The sequence below is a fragment of the Colletotrichum phormii genome (assembly GCF_030913505.1).
Source record: "Colletotrichum phormii strain CBS 102054 chromosome Unknown BDP81scaffold_1, whole genome shotgun sequence".
NCBI classification, from domain to species: Eukaryota; Fungi; Ascomycota; class Sordariomycetes; order Glomerellales; family Glomerellaceae; genus Colletotrichum; species Colletotrichum phormii.
Window position 1 is genome coordinate 3,060,086 of NW_026851443.1, and position 15,619 is coordinate 3,075,704.

Consider the following 15,619-nt stretch of genomic DNA (forward strand, 5'->3'; position numbering starts at 1 on the left):
CTGCACGGAGCTCGATTCCGCCTACAGTATAAGCGCTCGAGTGACATCTGTGCGTATGTCAATCGCGGACGTGCCCGCGGGCCGAAGTGTAGTCACTTCCGTCTGTACACATTGGCCACTGTATTTCTACTAAGTTTTGGTCTAACGTTTCCATGCTTTCCACGCGCTCCCCCATGGCGCTAGCGACCTCCTCGCAATGTCTACCAATGCCCGTACGTTGCTTTTCCTATCTCCCTCAAAGCTTCTTTTCTAGCACTGAAACGGCGTTGAAAACACCAATACTCGTTTAACTGTGTGCACAACCTTTGTCATTAAGCTCCACGGAAATGGAGACGGCCAACCCAGATCGCCTCGGCCCCGGCCCCGATAAGGTTGCAAGCAGGACATTTCAGGTCTGCGTAGGCGATCGAAGATGATCAGCAGGCATGATGGACATACTTGCGGACAACTTGAATCCTCAGTTGACTTTGAGGAGTTACTTAGTCTATATACAGCCCCACCACATAGTTTTACTTCAAATCTTGGCAGCAGTCAGCCAGTATCACGGTCGACGACATGCTCGCCGAATTGGATCAGCACCATGGATATTTTGATATTTACAACATGTATCTTGCCTGTAATAACACGTATAATGGCCGACGGCCTTTTGGATTCAAGGCGGAATCAAATATAAGCAAGGCGGAAACTACAGTCTACGCCACGGACTCGCAGTTTTATCCTGATGCTTTCTGATCGCAGCATGTCCTTCAAGCGCTCCAGGGCGGTTTTAGAGTGCGATTAGATACTACATTGGGCTCGGTCCGATAACCTCGTAATAGAGTCCTATAAACGATCCTCGCGGTGGAGAAACAAAAGTTCCCTGCAGGCTGCAGACTGATGTAGCTGTTTTGGTACCAACAACTCGCGGGAGACATAAGTAAGTAACTGGACCTGTCCTTTTTTCAAGGCATCATAGACATCCCACATGTGTCAACCTTTCCCAGACCTTTCTTCTAACGAACTATTACATCAAGTCTACATTCACAATGTCTCATTCTTCAGTTGCCGCAGCACCCTTCTCACTTCATCCCGCCCTATCATCAACCCAAAAGGGACACCAAACTCGGAACAATGACTTGTTGCCGCAACGTACCCATGGGGTTCGCGAAAAGATGCTGTTGCAGCTCCACGGGCAAAAAATTCGCATTCCCGACCTAGGCCGGTTGATGAAAGATTGGCCGAGAGACCAGAATCCACGCCTTGATGCTGTAGATAGCAAGATTCTCCAGATCATCGAGAGGTAAGAGGATGGGATGATGATAGTTGGGGCTCCACTGACAGCAATGTACTAGTCACGCAGTAAACGATGCTGTTCGCGGACGTCTAACAAAAGCCATGCTATCGAAGCAACTAACGGGCTGGTACCCATATGCATCCTGCGATAGAATCGAAGCCCTCACCTCCTTCCAGGCCTGGATGTTTATTGTCGACGATATGCTGGACCAGTACTCGCTCATGCACAAGTTCGACTTCGCGTCGCTGCATGTTCTTCTGGCCGACTGTCGGGACTTCATTCACCGTAGCCTCGGACTCCTCACTACCTCTGAGACCAGTCAACCGCAGTACCGAGACCACGACGCCGTCGTATCATTTGCAGAGTACGCTCAAGCCGTCATGAAGGCAAACGGGGACAATTACAGCTATCGACAACGCATCGCCAAAGAAGCTACTGCCACCCTCGATGGCTACCGACAAGAAGCCGTGAACCGGTATGCTGGCAGGGCCACGTCGCTCCAAGAGTACCTCGGATACCGTGAGGCATCATCCTGTATCATGCAGGTGGCAGTCAACCTCGAGTTTGCCAACGGCATCAACCTTCCCGAGGAGGTCATGGCATCCCCTGAGATGCGTGAGCTGTACCGCGCTGCAGTCGCCATCGTCTGGATCGTCAACGACATCGTAAGTCTACGAAAGGAGCTCAAGGAAGGATTTGTCGAGAACCTTGTCGTCTTGCTAGCCAATGGCGATGCTCAAAAGGGGCTTGATGGCGCCGTGGCTCGCCTGGAGCACGAGGTCTCTGCGCTCAACGACGCCGTTGAAGCTTGTGCTCGCCGCTTCGACGACACGCCTTACAAGAGTTACGTCGCTCTGCTGGCGAAAAATTGCAAGAATATGTGCATGGCAAACTGGCTATGGAGGTAAGAAAAAGTCATGTTATTAATCCCGGTGCTTGAATCTGACCGCATCATCAAACAGTATGAAGACGCCCCGGTACTGTCTTTCAGACATCAAGCCTGATGCCGAAGGCGGGTATACTTTTACGGTTGACTCCACGCCGGAGGAGGACTGAACCCTTCATTCAATGAAGACTCCTGTAGCTCGCCGTCATGATGAACATGAAGAAGCATATAACGCATTGGTCGCCTTGAGATGTTGCAAGTTAGGAAGCTGGGCTGATTGATGATTCTAGACTGAGAGCCCGGTCGCTCTGTACGGTAGAACTTCATCTTTGCCAAACCCTCAAATTGAATTTAGATACGTGTTATCGGTATCGTTGAAGTTGCCCTACTAGGTGCATCGTTCAATGATGTCGAGGCCTTCGGATGTCTCATCATCAACCTTTGCAAGATTGTGTGGCTCAATGGTTCACCTGTGAAACTTTTGACCACCATCGACTCAAAGGTTGAACATCGGTATCGTTTAGCTCAGCATAAGCTTCTCATCTCCAATTGGCCGTGAATTGATTCGCTTTATCTAATGTAACACACAGTTTGTACCCCTTCGATCGGTTCTTCGCTTAGTGAGTCGTTCGCTTTCGCTTTTCACATGTATCGTGGTGTTCACCCTTCCTCCGTTATGACTGCAGCTTCACATGCTGTAGCAGTGTAAGGTCTACCTCGTCAGACTTGTTTGTGAGCGGACCACCTTTCATAAGGCCCGCCGGCCCGGTGGTTCGCCCGGAGCGTCCGGTGGTCCCGGTGTTCCAGGCCCAACTTGAGCAACTGACGTACGGAGTAGAGAGGTGTGGGTGACACCCACACATTTAGATTAGGCTTTGGCTGATTTCCCCAACCGTAACTGTAGTCGATCTTCATAGGGCGGGTGTGCTCCAGCGGCAAGGATTCAGGATCTTGCCCCCAGCTTAGTGGGGCGTTGCTCGTCGGAAAGGGCTCAAAGTGTCATGAAATAACATTCAGCCAACCAAACTCGCTGCTGTTGAGTGCTAGACAAGAGCTACGAAACATAATCCGCACAGCAGATGAACAACTCATATGTCATGAAAGCATACGGGCATGAAGGAAACACCCTTGCGAAACCACTTTAATCTGCTTACACGCCAAAGACTTACAACAGTATTCAGGAGGGCGAATGTGGAATACCAAGGAGGACTGAACGTGAACGGGTGGCCCGGGCCGTGACGGGTGAAGCAACGAGAAAATTGACTCTATTCAAGTCGAGCCACTATCGGCACAGGATAGATCCATCAGGGTACTCGAATTTGAAGTCGTAATTGAAGCAGCTCGCATCATTCGCAGCATATCTCTTGCAGTTATTGTAGAACTCATTTCCATCAATCTGGCCACTGATCGCCTTGAGCTGTTGTCATAAGTCAGTCATGCCGTTGCGGCTGAGCACGCTGCACTCAACTGATTGAGCCGGACTTGAACTTGCAAACCGCCCTTGGAACCTCGGTCCTGAACCAGATGACCGACCAATCCAGAACTGCCCTGAGTTTTGACCTAAATGTTGTAAGCTGCCTGACTCCAATTGGCAAGAGCAAGACCTACCATAGGTGTAGCCATTTCTGCAGTCACCGGCCAACAGATCAGTGGCGGCATAGTCGACAGCTGAGTTGGTTTTATATTGACATGCGCAGTAGTCGTGCATGTCGGCCATTGACAGACCCCTGGCGATCGTTAGCGACATTAGCTTAAGATTCATCAGGTAGGAATACTAGGGACATACAAGAAAAGAGTCATGACAAGGAGAACGGAGAAACGCATGTTGGAAGTTGACTGTGATTGACAAAGATGTTGGCTTGGACCAAAGAAGATAGTGAACGTGGTTAGAGAGCGTAGTTGTCTTGAAATGAATGAAGCGATGCACCAAAAGTTATAGGTCAGACCTCAAGTAAACAGCGACTTGGAACTTATATGCCTGGCTCTAGGGAACTCCAGGATTAGCGAACCCCGCGGGTTCCGTTCGCAAGCAGTCGCTGTATTGAGCGTAAGTTTAATTGCGTTCTCGTGATCATATAAGAGAGTCGGTTTTTGAGCTCCGAGTTCCGAACTAAGAGTCCGAAAGATTCCATTGAAAATAGCCACTATTCCCATTAGGAAAGGCAGAAGAAGTAAAGATTCTGGAATAGATGAGCTCACGTAAAAAGCAATCAAGGTTTTTGACAATTAACAACTCGAGTCAAGTCATAAGCCTTTAGCTGTGGGCGCTTTTAGGCCCGTGTTATGAGCCTCATATCCCAGCTGGGCAGCATCGGGGAGAAGCGTGAATATTCAACGTCGAAAACCCCGAAAGTCACATATTTGAATTTGAGACGTAAGATCACGAAGATATTGTTCCGCGTGCATATGCCGAACTCCATCATGTCTGTTCAGCTAGATATATAGCGGTGCACTCAAGCTCCCAGATCACGACAACTCTTCAGAGAAATCTCGCCAGCTCGACATTCAAGCCCAACTCACACCGTTCTTTCTTACACATACAAGACACTCTTACATCCAACACTCAATATGCTTTGGTTCATTGCCTTATTCCTCACTCTGGCTTCATGCTCTCCAGTTCTCCAGCCTCTGGTGCAGGAGCGAGGCCTGACATGTGTCGGTTACCGCGGCGCCCCAGCGGAACTCCCCGCCATTTGCATCGACCTTCGCAGCGACATCGAAGCCCACGTATTTGATGGCGCAAACCCCAGTCTTTCACAGCTTCCCCTGAAAACATGGGCCGGTTCGGATCGTAATCACCGCCTGGAGTACCGTGCATGGAGAAGCACCGGAAGTAACGGTATCTTCAACGTCCATCTCGAGGTTCAAGTTACCGGCTACGCCAACGTCTTCGTCAACTTTGGCGCACAATCTGACCGCGGTAACGGCGATCCGGGTCTGTCTCGTGTTGACAACGGCTTGGCTGTTGGTTCTGGCTCGAACCCTTACCCGAGGCGAACTTTCTTCAGAATGGCTCTTGGAACCATTCACCGCAACTTCAACTACAACTTAGCCGGAAATTGGAGTAAGTATCCTACCTGTATATTTATTACCCTGCAAGTTTTCTGACTATTTGTAGGGCTCTGAGTGCTCTCTTTCCATGCGACCCTTGGGACTTGAGGGGTTTGCCAGTCTGGTAGCAAGGTCATGGGCACTTGCCTTCCCCATACCTATCCCAACAGCATCACTCTGCCTATTCGCGAAACCGCCGTATCTTCCAAGTTCTAGGAGACTTCTTGGGGATCAGGACAATGGGATTTGAGAGTTAGTAGGAACTAAGGCAAGCTGCCAGGGACCGGAAGGGGCCAAGCATACATACATACCGACTTGTCTCCACCAGAAGCTTGAACTGAGATGGGTCCAGATGAAGAGGTGAAAATCACAGATGTAGATCAACTGGTTACTCGCATGAAACACTCTTGTCGGTATAGCGAAGCGTGCATGATGCCTGGAATGTCACAACACAGCATGTGACTACTGCATATGATACAGACGGTCTAATATCAAAAGGGTCACACCACGAGCAAAACAAAACATACAACACCAGGTATTCGCTGGTCGTCACCGACCCAACTACTAATCCGGCCCTCATTGGCTTATCTATGGGAGAGCGGACGGGATCCCGAGTTTTCCAATGGGTATGGTCGTATGTGGTGGTTGAAGCTCAACAGACGGGATATCAGGATCACACTGACAGCCGTCATCGTGACAACCACAACAGTGCTCACCAACGTTGTCGCTTGTAGCTCGTTACTTTGAGCCAATTAACCTAGGAGTTACCTTTATCAAAATCATATTCAAAGTTAAAAGGGAATCCCACTTGACATATCAGTCATAGCTGCTGTGAAGAAGATTTGGATTGGGTCATTGAGCTTTCATGTTTCGCCCAGCGCAACGTCAGCCATCCCGGCGACTGCTAGATAGCGTCAATATATCCATCTCTAATGTTTCTCTATTTTTAATCTATTTGATATCATACTTAAGCGAATAGAAAATGAATAGGTTCGGATTAATGTACAATTTATGGTGACTCTTTCGGAAAGTGCTTACATGTATTAACGCCATCTAGCACTTCATAGGATAAGACACAAGAAAGAAGTTCGGCCACTCCGATGCATAATACAAACCTCTGCTTTTCTTCTAAAACATATAGAGTCATTCGCATAGCTGCTTCCGGCTTCAGATAGGATGCAAAAGACTACTAAAAGTGCATGTCTTTGGCCTCCACCCCACTAGAACCACGACCTTGCCAGAACTACTCAGCTCTTAATGCCTTAGACATGATTCAGAAGTGTTTAAGCATCGAGTTAAAAGACTATAGGTCGTTGAGAATGGTTCTATCAACTGCTAAGGCTCGTAGAGCCTGTTTTTCCACAACAGCAGACAAGAAATAGTTGCAATTATCCGGGCGTGTATGATCAGGCTGTGCAGTATGCACCCGGAAACTCGATGTGAGAGCGACCTATTTAAATCCCGAGCTCCCTTTCTTCAAGGGCCTGGCACTTTGCTTGGAAAACCGACAACGAAGAAGAGAATCTACTATTCGGACCTAGGCACGGCTGTACTGTCTTTGATCTGCCTCGCCCTTGGAATCTTTGTGGTTTCCGATGAATACATCTCTTGGTATCTTGGTGTCAGGAACAATCAGCTCATCGTCGTCGGATTCCTGCTCAGCATCATGAGTTTGTGCCTAGGCAGCATCACGCCGACCCTGTTCATGCTCATCGAGGCCAGGTATGGCGAGTCCACCGTCCAGAACTACGACGCGCTTCTGCGCAACAAGCCTACCGCCTCAAGACTCGGTATCTCTTGGAGGGTCACTCTCAGTCTCATGTTGGCGCTTCCTATTGCTCTCAGTGTCGCGTACAAGACATTCACTGGCGGCGAGAGTAAGATGAAGATCAACAGCTTTGACTACATCTCCAACAAGACCTACTACGGCATGTTCCAGCCGCCCGGCATACTCTCGTTCCACGGGGCCTCTGGGTTTTTCAACGCAACCACGGCGTTTCGGGAAGCCACGAAGCTGAACTCAAACGGTTCTGAGCCATCTTTGCCACCGCTTCCGCACGCATATGGCTACAATATTCTGCTGGTAAATGAAACAAGCGTCGCGGCGCTTGATACTCTCCAGGCAGACTATGTAATCAAAATACAGGAGCATCTCGCAATAGGCGAATCGTGGACCATCACTGCACCGGTGATCGGGACAGTAGCCACCTTGAATAAGACGAGAACTGTCGAAAGCGAGTTCGCGTCTTATTGTCGGAGCAGCAATACCTGGAAACCGACACCACAAACATGTTCAACAGGTGGTCATTCACCCTCATGAACCAGGAAGCTCAGTCCGACCAATCAATACAGTACATTGGACTGGCACCAAGTGGCCTGGACTGTAATTCCCTTTCGAAACATGTCTATCTATACAAAATCTACCGGTAGCAATGCAATGGAACTTGGTCAGTTACTCGAGGTGGCTTTCCGCTGCTGAACGGCACTTGCGACGACGACATGTTGCCTCCGCCTCAGCAATTACCATTTACTTACACAAACCTCGCACTCTCGTCTTGGTACATGTACCCTTTGATGGAAATGCTAAGCCCTTTCTGCGGAGATAGCAAGGAGTGTAACAGAGGCCCCAAGTCCCGTTGGAGGAAGCCATATATGGCCACGTCAGTGGCTGCGATGCTGTGGTCAAGGAACGCATTCATGAAAGGCTATGGGCCCTTCAACTCGGAGGAGTTCAACATAAGCTCGATGAGCTGGGTGCTGGCGTACAATACCAATGTCTCATTCAAAGATGTCCGAAACAAGTACAGAGTCGATAAAGCCGATCAGACTATATTCTACAGCCGACCAACGCTGCGGAAATCGCCTTGGCTTTATCTGGTGCTTGCTATCCAGCCACTCTTGATAGTTATCATCCTGGGACTGATCGTCATGCTTCACTCAGAGCCCCTGGGCAGGGGGTTCGGCCTCTCAATTTTGTCGGGTATCGACCGTCAGAGTCTCAACAGCTTGGCGGGGGCATCGCTTCGAGGAGAGCTGTCACGGTCTGTCAAGCTGACAATGTCTCCTGTTCGGACTGGCGATACGAATGCGATCCAGTATCGTGCGGCGACATCATTGAAGGGGCAGAACCGTAATGGGAAGTTGGAAAGGAACGTCGTGTATCATTGAGACTCTTGGATCTTACGTAGGGCATGTAGAGAAGGACGATATCGCATCACTTGTATGTACCTTAGTAGTTCTGGCAGTGCCAATTTGGTTTAGTAGCCAGAACTTAGACATCATCAGCGAGATAATGGACAGAAATCTTCAACGCATGTTTCACTTCATTAGCTAGCTATTCGCCAACGACCAAACAGGAATTGTAAGTTGCCGTCACCAAAGCATAAAGAAGGCAACAGTAGCTGTTGGTATATTCCTCAGCAGGGCAGCCTGAGGGCCATGTACGAAGCTCAATAATCTTGGCATTGAACTACGTATATATAAGGAGGAAGTTGGTGGGCGTAGCTTACGATTCCTCCGTTGGGTATAAGTAGGTAGAAGGGCCGTTTGCAACGGCCCAGACTACCTTCAAATCCACCTTTTCTGCCAATATTCCAACAGTTGCACTTATCAAAGCCTTAAGCATCGGATTGAGTCAGATGAGGGATTATACAAGTCGGCAAGCGCCTGGAAACAGCCATTGCCGTATGCCACACGAGCAGGGGTTGGGGCATTTCAAGATATCCGACTATCATGAGACTAATGATGATGCCCAGCTCAGGGACAAGAGAGCCCAGGATCTGCGGCACTGCCCCTACCGACACATCCAACTTTCATCTCGTCCAGTGCCATCTACCGTACACATAGGAGATGGGCAGCACCTAAGGCGGTTGACTTTCTATCAGATTAAGGAGAGAACCATCAGTCTGGACGAGAGTGTTTCAGTTCCGGAACGTCATCTCTTCAAGAACCGCTTTCAAATGGTCCTCAAATGCTAGGAGTCTCACCCGAGAGAATGATATACTTTGAAGAACCTATGACAAGTCTCCATCTTGTGAACAGGCCTAGGGACAACCTTGAAACCCATGAAAAGGGTTTGCGTCTGCATACTTAGGAAGGTAGTCGTGGAGATGACCTCAGGGAAACTAGATAGGCCCTCAGAGGTGGGCATGTTGTCTAGATGACTTGCTCATCAAGACAACATGCTTGATACTATTGTTAGTATATCCTATCAGAAGAAAGATCGGAGGCAGTGCAACAGAAATAGCCAGACAAGCCGATGACTGAAAGACCTTACTCTCTTCTTTGATGTTGGGCTTGAACATATGAAGTGAGAAACCGAGGCTAGCGGGAATCAAGCTCATACTACGGGCGTCTTCGATGAACCTCATTCTCGCCAAGCCTCAAGTCGAGCTCACAGAGGCAGGCATCCGCAAAGACTCGGCCGTCTGACGTATCTTCCTTGGCCAGACCAGACTAGACAAGACCAAGTCCTCGACTCTGCAGCTTCCCGCCGGCCAACACCACGCCACGTGTTTCCGAACAGCAATTCGCCCGTTCAAAAAAGACTCTCATCCAGGGTTCCGAAACAGAGAAAATCCCGTCGGCCGCTCGCATCCAAGCACGACACAGCCGTCGCCGCTGGTCGTAGGCAGTCGAATCGGAGGATTTGATTCTGAGCCCTACCTACATCCCCTGAAGCTGAAGGAAGCGGTCAGAGGCCTGGCCCGGCACGTTCGCTGTTAGTATCTCATTGGTGAGTATGATGTACCGGCGGCGGCCAAGTGAGGTGACTGGAGATATGCGGTGTGGCAAGTCAGGGCCTCCTTCTCTTGACCAACATATGGCGTTACACGGTACGTGGGATGGCGAACTTGGTCCTGGCAATTTCACATCAGCGTATTCGGGTTGAGTCTGCCATGGACGAGCAAAGTGGTGCTTTACTGCATGCTTGGAGTTGAGGCGGCAAAGCGCAGATGACTGAAGGCTGCTCTTAGTCTCCAAGCCCAACCAGCAGACATCGACGGGCCATATTGCCAGTAGTCGAATCCTGAGCCGTAGGTCTCGCGACGAACGACAGCCAATGAAGCCAATATCGCAACGAGCCGGATCAGTGGACATCCGTGACCTTGCTGAATGATCTTCGTTGCATTAGGATGCAGTAGGCAGAGTCTGGGGGGCCGCGTTGGGGGGACCTGAACTCATTTCAACGTCCTCAAAATCGCAAAAGGGAAGGGAGTGCATCGAAGATAGAGAGAGAGAGAGCAGGGTTGACGACGACCTGTCGTTTGAGCGTGGTCCTGGAATTGGTTCTTCGCGTAACGGCAGGGCGGTACTGTAACGTCGACAACACCCCAGTTCACAGCAAGGTCCCCGCCAGACCGGAGAGTTTGGGCCGCCCTTTGGTCTGGGATCTGGGACCGTCTCATTGGAAACCACAGATTGACGACAATGCTTCTGTCCCAAGTTGAAGGATTTCGCGGGACGCGTTTCGGTCTTACCCCAGAAAAATCGCGAAATCTCGAGAAGTGTTCGCCACACTAGCAATATCTAGATAGGAATCTAGATCCCCATTTGAGGACGCGAGCTGATGTCGTTGCCAACTTTGGAGGATTCGGCATGTACAGGCACAGCACAGCCACGACACGTTAGTGAAAGGAGACCGGCAAGCAAGCATTTATGACAGGCCAAAGTCTCCTCACCAATAAAGAAAGCCGGAGCAAGGATGCCATGCGCCATCCGGTGGCTTGTTGACCAGCGCCGCACGGAATGGACGATGTATCCGTACGGATACAACATTTGTGCCACTCGCTGATCCACCTTGGAGATCTCCTTTCACACATCTAGCCGGATTAGAGATCCAGGCACCACTTGGCTGATGGTTCTACCGAGTCTTCAGGTTCCAGATTGAATTGATTTGCCGGCACTTGCGTAACTCGCTCTTAATCCAGGCGAATGACAAGTGCGTCGACGCTCGAGGGAAGACAGAGCGCCTAGGGCCCTCGGCGGCCGGGTCACGACTGATATATTGGAGATGAGAAGCAAAGGTTGGACTAGAACCAGCCGACAAATGTGCCCTTTCCCACAAGGTGCCAAAGCAGCCTGAATATTGCTTGCTGAGTTGCCCTCACTGCAAGCATATCAATCCAAACGATGCAAGACTCAGGAGATAGGCAGACATAGGCGCTGCTGAGGGAAAGCCCGATGTTCCGTTCGGTGTGAGCGGTGGTCGATCAGTGTCCCGCCAATTTCATGACAAGGATTGTTAATTGAGGCGACAGGTAGCCAATAACACCGAGTCAACGCTCATCTCTGGCCTGTCTGACTCTAATCATCTAATGATCGATCCATAGACATTTCAGCTGAGCAGCACACTCGACTTGAGGCCGCGGTGAAGGTGGTTCCGACCACAGTCCAGCATTGGATTAAGAAATTGCGTTATGCGAAGGACGCAACGCAGCCGCCAAGGGATACAAGCGCGTACTCGTATTGCCGAAACGCGTTAACGGCTGGCTGCAGACAAGATGCTGATTCTCAGCCTCAACCCCCTTCCGCGATGTCTTGCTTTTTCTTTGCCGTAGCCGCTCCTGCGAACTGAGGAACGGCTCTGAGCATAAAAGGAATCGAACGACCGGCGTTGGCTGGGTTTGATAACGGCTTTCGGTTGCATTGAACGCGCGAGACCGTGTCTTGGCTAAGCAGCTCGTGGCGTTGTTCCCGAAGAAGCCGCCTGTTTTTGGGTCTTTGGGAGGAGCGTTAAGAGGACGGCTAATATAGACGAGGATCCATGATTGTGGCGCGGCCTGTCGCCCTAAGAGGTTACGTTCAGCGTCCGTGAGTAGCATTCGGTGCGTCATCCATCAACAAGGTCAACTTTTTAATAGAGATTGGTCAGGGGGCAATAGCTCTCAGCAAAACGAGTTCGCGTGCCTTTGAGAGCGGGTTTCTCCCGGGAGAAGTGGGGGAAACAACGGTGTTCTGGGCTTTGAGATATGAGTCGGCCGCGCCGCGAGCTCAACAGCATCGAGCAAAAGACGATTGGTCATCCAAACATTTCGAGAGCGATTGAGAAGACAAGTCCGGTGCGGCGTTGGAAAAGTTTGCAAGGACCTAGACAGCTGAAGATTTGACATCCCGAGAGAAAATTTGGCCCCTGAGTCTTCCCGTCGCGGAGCTCATCAACGACTAGCATGGGCTAGCGTCCTGTCTGTCTCTCCAAAAATCGAGCCGCTCGAGTCAAGAAAAAGAGGGAGGTGGCACAGACGATGATTTGACGGGTGCCAATATGACGAATTGCTGATGACAAGACCAGTGCAGCTGAAGGATTGCTGCTAAGAGCCTGGGACCACGACCACGGAGGGCTTTCCCTAGCCTAGCCAGGTGCCAGTGGAGGACAGGCCAGGATGGCGAGTCTCGGGGGGCCATATCAAGCTGTGTCTAACTTTGGTGCTAAGGCGACTCAGCTGCAGGGATGCGCGGCACACCTTTTCAAGCACCTCACCACAACTTGGCATCTTGGATGGTCTCTTGCTAATTTCCCTTCCAAGGTTGAGATGCAGCAACACACATGGCCGGGAAAACAACCGAATCCTGATGTTGCTTTGGGGCCGCAGAATGCCTGCATGTCAGCCTGCTCTCCTGTCCGAGGCGTCTTTGGGCCTTTGGTCGCGAAGTATCCGTACGGAGTAGCTTGTTGCGATTGCCATCCATTGATGACCCCTGGTAGATGAAATCGGCCAAAGTGCATCTTCGCAAGTTCGTCAGGCCTGGGAACCTGTCGGGAGCGCATGCAGGGAAGCTTGAAAAGACATTTGATTTGCAATCCCGCGGCCGGGCTCGCCAGGCACGCCGACAGCCAGGGGTATGATTGACAAATGGGGCAGCCTAAATCATCTTTTGCCGGGGCTCCGGATCGCCTTTCTTTGGTATCTTCTTTGCTCTCGCCGACAACCTATATTCGTACAAGGTGGTGCGGTTGCTATCCGAAAGACGCGGCGAGCAGCCATAGACACGCGTATATTGATATTCGTGGATACGCCTCATCCTTGCTTGGCGGTCTTTCCAGCCTCTAGGCTCCGATGCGACTTCTGCTGTGCCTCCGTTCTGCGAGCGTGTTTTGCTGATATGCGGTCGAGAGGCCCGAAGATACATAGATAACAGTGGGGGGCCATGGGATATTATTGCTGCTGCTGCATTGTAACATGGCCCGTATCAAGGCAGAGCGGCAACGGGCTGCATGATACCTTGTGCGACCTCTGTTGCGCCCTGATGGTATAACCGGGTCTTGGCGACATCGACACGAGAAAGGCGCATGCGGAGCCTACAGAGACAGGTTGCAATGGTTAGCACTGAGGCTGGTGATATAGTTTGTGCTCATCATGTTCGGAATAAACAGCGGTTGTGGGAATGTGGGAGGGCCCAGGGGGATTGTTGATGGAGTTTTTTTTCCTTGGGGTGCGGCGTACCGATTTGAGGCGCCACTTTTGACTTGCAAGGAGTGGAGCGGAGTCTAAGTGCAATTGGGATGGAACGATGGGCGATCGAAGATCCAACAATGCTGGTGCAGCCGAATTCTGATTCTGGGCCTGAGCAGCAGCAGCAGGATGCAAATCTGTTAAGCGAACCTTCGCCAGCCTAGAAGGCTGCTTTGTAATTTGTTTGCGTGAAACGCATATCCAGTGCGGCGCAAGATGAAGCTGGAGTGAAGCGACAGCAACTTGTAAGCTGCTGATTCTTCAATGTCCGTTTCCGTTCTCCTGTCGGATGGCTGAGCACCTCAGGCGGAGGCAAGCGGATCCAAATTCTTCATCCATAACTTCGGGCCTGGTATCCGAGCAACGGCATGGCCTCCGGATGTTTTAGGTGGACGTTGATGGCATATGGAATGCAAGTTGACAACAACAGCTGGCGTCGAATGCTGATACGTCGTCAATAAGTCGTCATGTGCTCGACAATAGTGCTGGACTGTCTTACGGATACTCTGGGATGCGTCTTCATCTCGTCTGTATTCCAGGTGTCGTGGTGTTGTGTAACTTTGGTCTATCAACGGGGATAAATGCCGTCGAAAGGTCTTTGGCCGTGTTTCCAGTACCTGTGATATCCACCTTTATTGTGCATCCCGTTGGCAGTCTTGGCAGCCAAGTGGGACCGTGCAAGGAATGGGACGCCAGCAACAAGCACCGCCAGGCAGGATGGGGAATTGGAGTCTTAAGAGATGGGGATTTCGCTCCACCAGTCCATGCCGGTAGGGTCGCAAGCAGGCGGGCATCTGTGGTCCCTCCAGGCTGGCTTCGGCCGTCGTCTCATGCAAAAGAGGGAAAACCATGGCAGAGGCGGTAGAAAATAGTGGGATAGGTCGTGCTTGCGGCCTGCCAGCTTGGTTAGAAAGGCGCTCCCGTCGATAGATCATGGCAGCACGTCCGAAGGTCCGGCCGATGTGCAGAAAGGAGGAGTTGAAGAGAAAATACCTGTTTCGTGCTTGACCCAATTGAGCCATGATGTGGACGGATCGAATGCCATGATTAGCGAGTAAGATACGTATCGGCAGTCTCTGCTATTCCCGCTGAATCAGATGTGTTGACACTTGATATTGCTGAGGTGTTGCCGTGAGGAATCCGAGCTGGCCACAGACTGGCATGTGGATGACCGATGATGAGCTGCTGGGGGGTACTAGTACGGAGCACTGGGACTGGGAGTTTGTAAATGTTGGAATGGTGGATGCTGGACCGTGCCCACGATGTCGGACGGACCGTGGACGTTGGATGGCACCGTTTTTGATACAGTACAGCGCCGCAGCGCTACATAGGAGATGAGATGATGACGGGAAAGGGTATTATGGAGATTCGCCGGTCCGTTTTTAATGTCCTCGAGTAAGGTGCTTCAGCCTACGAAATATCTAGGTACTGTAAGATAGGTGCGAGGAAGGTAGCCCCCAAGACTGGGACACCCGTCGCAACTGCCTGCCCGATAGTTAGAGAGAACTTGGGAAGGAGATACGAAACAAGACGATTAATTGGCAACGTCTTGCCGTGGTTCGGACGGAAAGAGCCCCCCCCATCATGTTCATTGAACTTCTGACTTGCTTCAGCCTTCCTCATCTATGAAACCTTGGGGTGCACCTGGCCAAGCAGTCGCCTTCCCAGTTCATCCGTTCTCTCAGACACCTCGGGTTGATTGAGGAGTGGATTCGCCTTCTGGAAGGAACAACCTGAGCAAGTGCCTTCACGTATTCGTACCTACCTTTCTCAAGGCGTAAGTAAGTACCGGTACTCCATCTGAGACCTTACTTCCAATGCCTTCCATTGTACAAACACCCTCCCAAGCATGGAAAATCAGGACAAGCTCAACCATCGCCTCGATATTCCTGTCACCTTGATCCAATCTGTTGCTCTGACATGATGCCGCTGCCTGATTAACCGTTCCACATCAGG

General features: G+C 50.8%; 5 protein-coding genes across 5 annotated transcripts; 4 read left to right on the forward strand and 1 right to left on the reverse strand.

Moving 5' to 3' along the window:
• Positions 1-1,025: 1,025 nt before the first annotated feature.
• Positions 1,026-2,329, forward strand: BDP81DRAFT_306140 (terpene synthase family protein; the record flags this gene model as incomplete). The annotated part of the gene is made up of 3 exons (XM_060583243.1): positions 1,026-1,279; positions 1,332-2,177; positions 2,236-2,329. The coding sequence occupies 3 exons, from the start codon at positions 1,026-1,028 to the stop codon at positions 2,327-2,329; spliced, it is 1,194 nt and encodes a 397-aa protein (XP_060452053.1).
• Positions 2,330-3,575: 1,246 nt separating this feature from the next.
• Positions 3,576-4,016, reverse strand: BDP81DRAFT_413972 (uncharacterized protein). Its single transcript, XM_060589322.1, has 3 exons — positions 3,946-4,016; positions 3,768-3,886; positions 3,576-3,719 (listed from the first exon to the last, which is right to left on the reverse strand). Exons 1-3 carry the CDS (start codon positions 3,981-3,983, stop codon positions 3,583-3,585), a joined length of 294 nt encoding a protein of 97 aa, XP_060452054.1. The 5' UTR covers positions 3,984-4,016; the 3' UTR covers positions 3,576-3,582.
• A 711-nt stretch (positions 4,017-4,727) lies between these two features.
• Positions 4,728-5,285, forward strand: BDP81DRAFT_444630 (uncharacterized protein; the record flags this gene model as incomplete). The annotated part of the gene is made up of 2 exons (XM_060591860.1): positions 4,728-5,223; positions 5,278-5,285. 2 exons carry the CDS (start codon positions 4,728-4,730, stop codon positions 5,283-5,285), a joined length of 504 nt encoding a protein of 167 aa, XP_060452055.1.
• A 1,591-nt stretch (positions 5,286-6,876) lies between these two features.
• Positions 6,877-7,345, forward strand: BDP81DRAFT_444631 (uncharacterized protein; the record flags this gene model as incomplete). Its single annotated transcript, XM_060591861.1, has 2 exons — positions 6,877-7,293; positions 7,337-7,345. 2 exons carry the CDS (start codon positions 6,877-6,879, stop codon positions 7,343-7,345), a joined length of 426 nt encoding a protein of 141 aa, XP_060452056.1.
• A 6,718-nt stretch (positions 7,346-14,063) lies between these two features.
• On the forward strand, positions 14,064-14,828 carry BDP81DRAFT_413979 (uncharacterized protein). Its single transcript, XM_060589323.1, has 2 exons — positions 14,064-14,557; positions 14,657-14,828. The coding sequence occupies exon 1, from the start codon at positions 14,175-14,177 to the stop codon at positions 14,526-14,528; it is 354 nt and encodes a 117-aa protein (XP_060452057.1). The 5' UTR covers positions 14,064-14,174; the 3' UTR covers positions 14,529-14,557; positions 14,657-14,828.
• Positions 14,829-15,619: the final 791 nt, after the last annotated feature.

Coding starts and splice junctions, on each gene's coding strand:
- BDP81DRAFT_413979 (XM_060589323.1), top strand. CDS start 14,175: ATGCGTCTTCATCTCGTCTGTATTCCAGGTGTCGTGGTGTTGTGTAAC.
- BDP81DRAFT_413972 (XM_060589322.1), bottom strand. CDS start 3,983: ATGCGTTTCTCCGTTCTCCTTGTCATGACTCTTTTCTT. Junction 3,887..3,945: donor CTTGTCATGACTCTTTTCTT/GTATGTCCCTAG, acceptor AACGATCGCCAG/GGGTCTGTCAATGGCCGACA. Junction 3,720..3,767: donor CAGAAATGGCTACACCTATG/GTAGGTCTTGCT, acceptor TACAACATTTAG/GTCAAAACTCAGGGCAGTTC.